Genomic DNA, 11,831 nt, shown 5'->3' on the forward strand with positions numbered 1-11,831 from the left:
GGACGGCGCATCCTGATACCCCGCGTTATACCAGGCTACGGGCTTCCCGTAGTTAGGCCGGGCTTCCCGGTTGCTGGGACGGCGCCTCCTGCTAGTTGATAAGTCCGTACCGCGTTATACCGTAAGACCGTTTTGTATATACCGCGACCTGTTTGTACCGTAAGACCGCTTTGGTCTCCGCGTCCTAAGGGACTCTAGCACCGTTTGTATATATCGCAACCTGTTTATACCGTAAGACCGCTTTGGTCTCCGCGTCCTAAGGGACTCTAGCACCGTTTGTATATATCGCAACCTGTTTGTACCGTAAGACCGCTTTGGTCTCCGCGTCCTAAGGGACTCTAGCACCGTTTGTATATATCGCGACCTGTTTATATCATAAGACCCCTTTGGTCTCCGCGCTCTGATAGACTCTAGTACTGCCTTGTATATACCGCGACCTGTTTAGACCGTAAGACCGCACTGTATATACCGCGCATTATAATTGTAGAGCCATATTACGATTTCCGTCAGTGTCGCGCCGATTCCACCTGTACACACGGCCTTCAGACTACACAAGCGCGCTAGCCCTTCTAAATGTAGGCCGCAGAAAGTGCCGACGTCCCGTCCTTCTAAGGATAAGGTAGTCAGGCCGTTGGAATTACGAACGAAGGCCACGCGACACCCGTAGTATTTAAGATCCATTCTGTTCAGCTTAGAATAACAATAGTTTACTTGCATGCGAACACCGCGATCGCCGAACACGTCCGCATGAGCCGCGCTCGCTTTCCGAGCTCCGCGCGCACCAGCCCCACGCCAAACTCTGTACGCGAATGTCTGTACGCACCGCTCTTGCATGTCGCATTGTGAATAACAACCGCTCACGCGAAACTCTGTACGCACCGTTCCCGCATGTTGCATTGTACATATAATATAGCTCAATGTTAGGTTTTGATAATCGCTTGAATAAACCTAATTGTTTGACCGCATTGAAACGAGGAAAAGTAAGTTGGAGTTTCCCCCTTCTCCCGAATCCTGGCACCGACGAGCCTTGATCCGCGGCATACGGGAAAGGTGAACCGTTACAGTGTTTGTCGATAGCGCCGGGACACGGACATCTACTGGTTTGTAACGTTTGCGTAACGAATGCCTTAAACCCTCAAGTCGTGCGATTCGGCTAATCAGCGATTGAATTCCATGTCCCTGTTGTAACATCTCGTGTCGATACTGTTCTTCCAACCACCTTAGACATTTAAGGCACTCCTTTTCCCATAACTCGCATCGTCCACCTGTATGTAAAACTTCCATAGAAATTGTTCTAATCGCGCAAAACGTTTGGAGTCCCACATATTTCCTATTTAAGCCTTTTCACAACACAAACTTTTGTCCAGCTTATACAGTGCAAATTGGGCACATATTGCAGGGCATTATCTGATACAGCGGTTTTCTACACCCTCTGCAAAACGATCCCAGGATTAGTTCATAAATTGCACTTTCATGTTCTCGCACAACACGAATATTCGAAAATAAGTCTGAAATTCGCAAAAAACAGCATGTGCAAAATTTTTCGTTGTCTTCACTTTTATAATAAAAGTATATACAGCACATTTTCACCGCACCTAAACTATTTATTTCAACTCGGTTTAAAGTACGTTGATTTATGTCTGTAATATCACTACTGCAGTCACTATCGTAATCGAAATCCTCCGAAAGTAGGCGGTCTTCGTCTGATGAATCATCCAAAAAATTCTCAATTTCCATCAAGTTGTCATCTTCGAAAATGACATCCTCGTCATCTTCAATAACCATAACTTCTTCATCAGCCATAACACATATCGTTAAGATCGTCGTAAGAGCGTAGACGGTTGCGTACTATAACGTTGTACACTCCTCTCGATTATATATGTAACGATGCATTCCCCCATCGTTACTGTACCGTACCCGGCCGCCGATCCGCCGGAAGTCCGCCGCCCGACGAACACCGGTCGGGCAAATGCGGAGGCGCTGAGCGCCCATTTTTAAATAACATCAGAAACGCGCAAACATATAACCGCCGTTAGACGAGCGAAAACATCGAGAGCCGACGACGCGCTCGGGTAACCGCCCGACCGTTACCGAAAATACCCGAGTCGCGCGCGCCGGTTCAACGATAAACCAGATACCGTTAGAACAATACCGAAATCGCGCACCGCGCAGCGCATCCGCGCGTTGCATTGAATGCACCGCACCCGATACGACCACACCACGATCCGTTCAGCATTGTACAAGCATTTATAGAATATCTAAATTCAAGCGATTATAAGCATTTATATATCGCACACCGCCGTACCGCCGTACGGGCGACCGAGACACACACACACACCGCGATACATTCGATACTCTGCACTCCGCTAATCATTGTTATACATTTGCGCACTCACTCACTCGTCACTCGTCTCGCATGCACAATAATACATTCGCACACCTATACACACTCACACACAAAACACACACGCTGTACATATATACATTAACACGCAATAAATTATATTTTCTTAAAACACTACTTTCGTTCGTATCTCGATACCCTCTTTCACGAGCCTCGGATCCCGACCGAGTTATCCGTCACCGCCTCGCGAAAGCGGTTTATTACATATATATTTTAATTTCATATCTTTTGTCTCGTTCTAACTGGAGTATCACGTCTCATCCTTTTTTTTTTGGTACGGATGAGAAATGCCTTTACGCATACCCCGCCTCGACGGGGTTCGAGGCGGGGTTATGTGGGACTCACCCCCGCGGCTTAAACAAACAGCCGAGGAACTACCTACTAAAACCCCTCCGGGTGGCCTACACCTGGACGTTGTTAAAGGGACTCTCCGGAAACTGGCATTTGCACTACTTCGGAAAGGCCTTCCGCCCATGAGCCTAGCTCGCTGGGGGGGGGGGAGTCAAGTTCCCCCCAGGGTCCCCGTTGTTGTGGGGACTCCTGCTCGTACTGGGGAGAGGGGGGCCACCGCCCCTCTCACCCACTTCCCGCCGTTGGCGTGGCGGGGTTGGCGTGGCCGGGCCCAGGTATCCCACCTGGGTCCCCGGCCACCGGGCCCGGCTTGGGGTAGGGCGTTCTCGACGAGACGAGAGCCCCCCCCCCTAACCCGCTCGGGCCCTGCGCATCTGCGGAGGGAGCTGATGAGGACCGGAGCCAATAGGCCCCAGGTCCGCTCCCCCCACTCGCGCCACCCCGCTGCTGGGGAAGGTTTTGTGGGCGACGGGGGACAACAGTCCCCGCGGTCCTGCCAGCGAAAGGGCCTCCCCGCCTCCCCCTCCCACCTCCGGTTACGCCTCCGCGCCCGAGGGATCCCCGGCGTCCGCCAGGGAGTCGTTCCCTCTCTATCTCGGCCTCCTCCTTCTGCAACATGACGACTTCGCAGAAGGAGGAGACCGCCTTCCAGGACCTCCCGCTCTCAAGCATCGCCGCAACGATGCCCGAGAGCGAGAGGTCATTCCCCCTCAATTGTTGGACGAGGACACGTGTTCCAGCGTGTGCTGCGCCGTATCCTCGTCCCCGCCGCAATGGTGGCAGCGCGCGTCTGCTTCGCGCCCGATGCGGCACAGAAACTAGCCAAAACATCCATGGCCCGTCAGTATCTGTGCCACACGGTATGACACCTCGCCATCCGCCCATTCTACCCATTTTATTAAACAGGGGCGAATGGCCTCGACGACGCGCATCCCCGAGTTGTCTCGGGGATTGGAGAGGTCCTCGCTCCATCTCTCCAGCATTCGTCGTCGAGCCTGGATCCTCACGGCAGCCCTGACCCGCGGGATCAAAGCTACGCCTAGCCCATCGAGCTCCTTGGTACGCCGATAAACCTCGGCGTACATCTTCTAGGCAGGGTGGACCTCGCTTTATAATGTAGCAGGTACTCTGTAAGTTGTAAAGCGAGGTCCACCCTGCCTACCGGCGGGGTGGGTGCTTATTTAAAAGTTATTAACAAATAAAGTTTGAGAAGTATACCACGTAATTTTTTTAACATGTATAAAAGAATAGTGGTCTTGACATAACGAAAGTCGTGTTGTAAAGTATATGCGTGGACGCAATGGGTTCCGCCCCTTCCCCTACGGGGGAGCACCACTTTCGGAAGATATAACCTAACTCAAACCTATTTGATTTAAAACTAAAATTTGGTTTGGGTTAGGTTATATCTTCCGGAAGTGGAGCCCCCCCTTAGGGGGGGGCGGAGACCACTGCGTCCACGCATATACTTTACAACACGACTTTCGTTATGTCAAGGTCAAACTCACTATTCTTTTATACATGTTATTTGAAAATTACATGGTATACTTCTCAAACTTTATTTGTTAATAATTTTTGAATAAATAACGACCACCGGCTAAAACCTTCGGAATGTTGATCAGGGTCATGACCTTGACAACATATGTCAACATCACTATCCTGCGGAGGTCGGGTCTTAATATGCATAATTACCACGATTTGTTTTTTTTTAAATATTCATATAATCTCTATTATAAATATAATTTGATGTAAAGATGATGAAAAATTGTTTCTGCTGTAATAGAGAAAGCATTTGCTAAAAATAAGTATGACTATTTCTAAATTCCAGTTACATATATAGGATATATGGGACTTTGTGAAATTATTACAATTTTTATTTTAAATGTTATTCCAGTAAAACACCAATCAATAGTAACTTCCCAGTCAGCAATGGTAGTGTAATATAACACATGTTACACATTTAACAGTAACATTATTGAGTGAGAAATTATAACTTTGATGTATATATACATATTCTATTATAACATTGATATATACATATGTATATATAATTATAATTCTTTATTATAAATATTATGCATTATATTTATTATGAATGCTAAATAATGTTTATATTATAAAGACTATAATAATATAAGCAAATCACGTTAATAATAAATAAAAACAATAACGAATTGTAATTATGGGATGCTTTATCAATATAATAGGAACATTCTTCTTTCATATTTCATATATTCATGGGTAGTGTTTGACAGGTTGATGAAGAAAATTCATTTAAAAAAGTAATGAGCAGACGAAATAAACAAATTATTATTTATGTTAAAATACATGTTTATTTTACTTCAAACAATATTACTATACATAAATAGTTAACTTAAAAAAATGAACATACATCATTGGAATAGTAAAAATATTGACAATATGAAACTAAAAAGTTACTCTTATTTCTAAATAAATAGTATCGTAAACATTAAGTAATGTAATAAATGTAAATGTCATTCTATACATTAATATGTATTATACTGTTCACTTGAAAATAATATTAATTTTGTTAAACGATGTCTCTTCCCAGATAGCCAAGAATGTTAAAATCACGTTTTGTCAAAGCTTTGCGACAAGTGTGCTTTAATTTTGACAACAATTGTGTAGCAAACATTTGTCTTGTTTTGGTTTGTTAAAAAGTTTGAAGCAAATTTCGTCTCACGATGCTGTAAATAATAGAAAAAGGCTTGCCCGTAAATTTTACGCATAGAAGAACACGTATGATGCTATTCACAGTGTAATACAAACTTTACGTCAATTAGTAGCAAATCTTGTTATACACGTTATACGCTATATCCCATACAGCAACATTGCAATTACATTGCAGTAACGTTACAATTTTCCAAGTTGCAATGTAATATTGTTGAGACATTATTGGAACATATAATTGTAATATTTCATGAGAATGTTACAGCAACATTCCAAAAACATTATAAAAAACAGTTTCCGATAATTGCTAGTTCGTTCGTTTACCGCCTTGCAGCGCGCGTTGCGTTATCTATCGCGCATTTAAGTTTTAATCACGATGGTTATATAAAGCTTGCAAAGAGCGTCTAGTAAAATTAAAGCTATAATAACTATTTTTATCAGTTTAATTTGTCTAATACGATCCCAACACAGGGAATTCAAATATTTAACTGATTGTTCAGAAATCAGGCAAATAAATGTACGCAAAAGTTAAAATTATTATAGTATTATAATAAACGTAATTAATTATTATTATTAATTACGTGTATTGTCTATTTCACATGTAAAATAGAGTCTAATATTTATATAAATAAAATTTTAATTTTTATGAATTAAATTATTTAATCATTATCAGTAGGACAGTAGGGTCAGTTCCAGCCCATTTTTTCAATGAGTGCGAGAGAGAAGTCTGTGAGAGAGAAGGGGACGGAGATATGCCTAGAAAGAGATAGAATGATATCCGAGGGGGGACGTGGAGACCGGGGGAGAGAGCAGGGGGGGTACGTAGGCGAGACGGGAAGCGCGGCCGGGGAAAAAGCGGGGCGAGAGGATAGAGGAGTCGGGGGAGCGCGTGACGTCACGGGAAGGAGCGGGTACGAGTTGACGAAATCGCCCGGGAGATGACGCTCGGCTCGATCGCGGGTCGCGGTTTTTCCCCGGCGCGCCTGCCGCGATATCGAGGAAACGAGTCAGCTTATTATCCACGTGCGCGGTTAAACCGCTTAAAGATGCAACGATGCGGTTGACGCAAAGCTCCAGATTTAATATAGTTAGGACGGTGCTCTTCGATACGGCCAGACGAACCTTGGGCGTTTCGAGACGGAGTATTCGGAGATTGTTGAGTTTGTCGAATCGCAGCGTCAACTGTTCGATGTATATCGGCGCCGGAGGGCGCGTCTCGTCGCGCTCGTCGGAACGAAAATGCGACAGAAGCGTGGATCGTAGATCGAGCAGTTCCTTCCACGTATCCGGCGTTAGCGAGATCTCCTTGCCGTGGCAATCTCCGAGGACGATCTCCACGAAAGAGGGTCGACTGACGTTAACGCTGACCTTGAGATGCTTGTACGCGGTTTTGGTCAATGGGTAGCGTCTTCCTAAGATTCTGAGCGGTCGCGCGATCGAGACGTCCGCGTCGCGTCTCGGCGTCCGGTCGCGATCTCGTCTGAAAATAGATGCTTGCGATGGGAGAAACGACGCTAGTGGATTATTAGTTCGAATAAACGTTTAATAATCTTACCCATTGTCCTGTTTAGCTCTTTTAGCGTATCTCGCGCTATCTTCGCGGTCTCGCTCGGTTAACCTCGATCGATCGTCGAACGAGTGCTGCTGCTGCGGTAGCCCCCCCATTGTCGCGTACAATATCGCTCGTTCTTTCTCGTTCGTAGGCTTCGGCGTTCTCCGTCAATAATGAAGCTCTTAACTGATGGATAGTTTTTATATACTCGCGTAGAGATCGCTTCTTCCCCTTTCGCGCGCGTCCTCTTTTATATTCTATTTTTTTTTAATGACTGCGGGGTCGCTCTAGTCGTCCTCCTCGTCGATCCTCTCTCTCTCGGTCGCGTCGCCGAGACGATAGATGCGACTGAGGAGATCGCGCAATTGTCTTAGCAGCCCGTCCGTAGGACACTCGATACCGATCGCGTGTAGATCGAAAGGACCCGCCGAGGTCACGATATTCGTGAATTCGTTGAAGGCGTAGAACTGACGTTTGGCAAAGAAATACAGATTGCCGTCGATGTATCGGAAAGCCGACGTTATCGCGGGCGGTATTCCGGGAAATATATCTTTTAACGGAGCGTATCTAATGACTATCATGCGACACTCGTCGATCTCTGCTACCTTGTCGTCGTCGTAGATCGCGTAGGTTACGCCGCGTAATCCGTGAGCGTCATGGGTCTATCGTACCGTCTCTCGGTCACGTCGACCGACCACACGTTGCGGCGGTTAGCTATGTACAATCGATGATTCATTATCAGCGCGGCGTCCACGCGCCGCAAAGCGCAGAGATCCGCGCGCATGGGGTCGGTTGGTGCGAAGCTCGTCATCGCGGGCGCCGCGGTGGTCGCGGGAGTCGCCGTCGGATAGTTTCCGTCGTCGTGAGACTCGTACAGATTCTGTATAGCGAGAACGTCCTCTATGCTCAGCTTAACCGGAAATTGATTCTCGATGTCGGGTATATACGGGAACATTTTCGAGTCGTTGCGCATGCTGTGTTGTAGACCCAACGCGTGGCCGATCTCGTGCAGCAGGTGATGCGTGTCGGGAGGATTCTTGTTTAGATACAAGTGCCACGGTTCCGAATCGTCGACGTGCACCTCCGACGCGAAGTCGGTCGCTCCCGAGGGAAAGAACGCGTGAGCTAGGGCTCCCCCGGGACCGTCGAAGGTCGCCGGGCAAACGCCAACGTTCCGGCGATTCGCGTAAGTATGCGCGCCCGTTCGATACGATATCAGTATATCAGGTCGCAGCGGGTCGCGCGCGAAGGTCAGCGACGAATTCGCCGCCCATAATGCGAACGCCGCTTCGGCCGTTCGCGAGAGTTCCTCGCTAGCCACCTGAAAGTTCCACGTGAGACGCGATTTCGGCCATTTTCGCGCGATCGGGCTATACGCGCGATAGGGAATGTCCGCGAGACCGCATCGCGATTTGCGTATAAAGCTAAGTGTAACGGCGTCTAACGCGCCGTTTCCCGATAATTGATAGTATTCCTGAAACAGCGACAGCGGGCGACGCAGAGACATCGCGTTATCGGATGACAGCGATCCTCCGTCGTCCTTCAGAAAACCGTACGCGCGCAGGAAGCGGAGCGCCTCGGCCTTCTCCGAGTCGAGGGGCGCAGCGGCCGTCGCGGCGACGAGCGTCGTCGTTAGGACGAGAAGAGCCGTCCTCGCGTTAGTCATCGCGCGGAGCGGGGAAAGACGCGGGAAACTATCGAGAGACGCCGGGCGCGATTGATTCGCGCGTTTGGCGAGACGCCTATTTTTATCGTCGGCGAGTTCGACGTGGGTGAAGGGAGAGGGAAATGCGTCGACGATTCGTTCGAGGGAGAGTCGCGGTCCGCCTCGATTAGAGGGATGCGCCACTTTCGACGACGAGCGAACATCGGTCGAGCGTATGTGACGCGCGTTATCTAGCGGACGCTCGAGTCCCTCTCGCGGTTTTACTTTTTTATTATTTCTATTTTTATTATTCGTTTCTCCCCTAAAAAGAACACTCGACGAGCGATTATAGAAACGTACCCCTTCCGGTGACGATAAACGTTCGCCGAGTATCCGGGATGCGCGTTATCTGACGGGCGCTCGAGTTCCTCTTATCGCATTATTTTTTTGTTATTTTCCCTTATAATCTATTTTTATTACTCGTTCGTCTGCGCTCGAGTCGAACGATTAGAGGAACAGTCGCGGAAGGAAGACGCGGTACGATCGATAAATCGTTCCGCGGCATCCGCGCGTCGATCCTTATAAACGCGAGGTCGTTTCGAGAAGCGTCAAAGTATTCTCGCTCGCGAGATAGCGAAGTGACGAGGCGACGAAGCGCAAAACGGCGAAGAGCAAAGTGGCGAGGCGCGAAGTAGCGAGATTTAAAATCGGTCGCGAACTGTTCGATATGGAACGAATCGAGCAGATAATTAACGCGGCCGATTACATTTGTAATAAACCGCTTTCGTGACGAGGACGAGGACTATTGTTATGCCTCGGGTGAGGCACGGTAAATTTCGGGATCGTTGGCGGATTAAGATTTAGGAATCTGGGATGCGTCTGGCGGGTTACCCGTAACACTGGACACTTTTTATGTTAAATAAATCTTTTATTTATTACAAATGGTCTTAGTTGTAATTCGTCCTCGTTTTTATTATCTACTCGTGTCGCGTTTCGCGTTAACTGACACTTGCGTGCGCGTGGTTGGAGTCGGGTTTTCCACGACTTTTACTAACATAAGTGTGACTACTCGATATTGCAATAATTATCGACACTTGCTGCGACAGCTCGCGACTGTTAGCGCTACTACCCGCGTAATATCAATTAAGGATAAAGACTGCCCGCCGCTCATTAGCGATGGGTCTTTTTATTATCTCCCCTTGGTTTCCCAGGAGGGGATCGGTTAGCGACAAGACCATGTGTCGTGTCGCTCGATTTTTGCGGCAAGATCCGGATGCAAGCTAAGGAGTTCTAAGTAGGACTAGTCGCTCGGGCTTCGCGCGAGGCTCGCGTTGTCAGCGCTTCGCTCGGTCAACGTTCGTAACGTGATCTGTATTTGCGTTACACGTTGAGCAATGTCTTATCGTATAAAATAATATATCTCTAAAATAATGTATATCTAGTAATTCGTGTATAGCTTTTTTGGGCTATAACATCCCTTCCCCGTAAAGAAAAGAAAAACGGAGGTGTAAAAGTGACGTTTTTCGCAAAACAAACAAAATTATTTTTTCTTATTCTAATGTACAACATTTTTCCCGTATACAATATGAGGTATAATCGTTTCTTATTATTCCTATACTTATCTAAAATCGTGTACTTAAACTACGTTTTAGTATCGGTTTTGGGAATCCGTAGAATATACGTGGTTCGTCTTCTTCGTGTATCCTGACTGACGGTCGTTTCGTATGATTCTTTTTATTTTTTATAATTATATAAATTTTTAATATTATTAAAATTATTGTGGTTATTCCGCTTGTCGCCATAGGATATACAAATTGTTTTTTCGTAAAGAATTTGTCGTTAGTATTTTGCAAATCGTTATTTATATCCTTTAGTTTATTTTCTGATTCTGTTAATTCTGAATGCTGTACGAAGTTTTTTGATTCTGTTAATTCTGAATGCTACGATGTTTTGTTGTTTTGTGTCTAGTACGTCTGTATTTTCTATAAATGTAATATTAATTTCCGGTAAATACGTTTCTATTTCGTTGCCTTGTATGACTTCCTTTGGTTGGATCGTCATTTCCGTTGTTATTAATTTACATTTATTTTGAAGTGTGATTTGCCCTGTTCCTTTAATTATCTTTCTAATTTCATTATAATTTTTGCATTGAATTATTATTGATTGTTCGCGTATAGTTGAATATAACCAAGTAAGTGACTGTCGCAACGGTATCCATATCGGTTCTGTCGCAATTATATGTTTACTTTTGCAGGCCTCTGTTTGGCTTTGTTGTTGCAAGTACATATGTATTTCGCACGGAGCATTTGGATTAATACAGTGTATTGGTTGCGTTTTCTCGGATATGTATCTAGAGTTTATTTGGATACAATTTTTTAAGTCGTCCTCAGTTATTATGATATACGTTAATCCTTCTGTATTAACTACTATTTCGTTATTTACTTCCGCTTGAGTAAATATATTTTTGTTGTCGTAAGTAGATAATGGGGTTACTTTTATTATATCATATACTGGTTGTGAAATTAACAGGAATCGCAATACAGTAAATATGATTGATCCTTCTCGGTATGCAGTTATTTTAATGTATTCTTCTAGTGCTAACCATTCGTCGTTTCGGATTTCGAAAGGGAAATATAAACCGTGAGGTAATTGGATAGCTGCTTCTTTTGTACACACGTAAGATATTCTATTACATCTTCCGCGTCCCAAATCAAATCTGTTATCATCGCGATGATTACCGTAAAATGTTCGGTTATTTCTTCGCGAGTACTGTATTCTCGAACATAGTAATTTAATAATTTACCGTTATGGTCTAATATATTTTCTAGTTTATCTAGGTGTACTATTGTACTATTTAAGATTTTTATTTGATTTTTCGCGACATGTTGAAGGGTTTGTTGATTATTTTGTAAGAGATTTAACTGTTCGTTTATTAATTCTCTATCGTTCGCGTCCATTGTACCGAACAATGTTTTCGCTATTGCACATATTCTGTCGACGAGGCCTCTACGTCCGTTCGTCCGTGTCTTATATAGCGTATTTATTAGAGTGATCAATTTTGTTAATTGTTTCGACTCGTTTTTTACGATTTCTTTTAAATTATCGCAAGTACGTTTATGGTGGAATTCCGATTTTATTTGTTTGCACATCTCGTTGGTTTGTTGGATGTATTGATTAATTTGCCATGCTTT

At 45.2% G+C, this 11,831-nt stretch overlaps 1 protein-coding gene across 1 annotated transcript; it reads right to left on the minus strand.

Moving 5' to 3' along the window:
- Window positions 1-7,626: 7,626 nt before the first annotated feature.
- LOC115242349 (matrix metalloproteinase-20-like) lies at window positions 7,627-8,661 on the minus strand. The gene has a single exon (XM_029818580.1). The coding sequence runs from the start codon at window positions 8,659-8,661 to the stop codon at window positions 7,627-7,629; it is 1,035 nt and encodes a 344-aa protein (XP_029674440.1).
- Between the last annotated feature and the right edge of the window lie 3,170 nt (window positions 8,662-11,831).

Source organism: Formica exsecta, unplaced genomic scaffold, assembly GCF_003651465.1.
Source record: "Formica exsecta isolate Colony F162 unplaced genomic scaffold, ASM365146v1 scaffold590, whole genome shotgun sequence".
Lineage (NCBI taxonomy): Eukaryota > Metazoa > Arthropoda > Insecta > Hymenoptera > Formicidae > Formica > Formica exsecta.

Bases quoted from the DNA above. Each gene is read 5' to 3' on its own strand.
- LOC115242349 (XM_029818580.1), bottom strand. From the start codon at position 8,661: ATGACTAACGCGAGGACGGCTCTTCTCGTCCTAACGACGACGCTCGTC.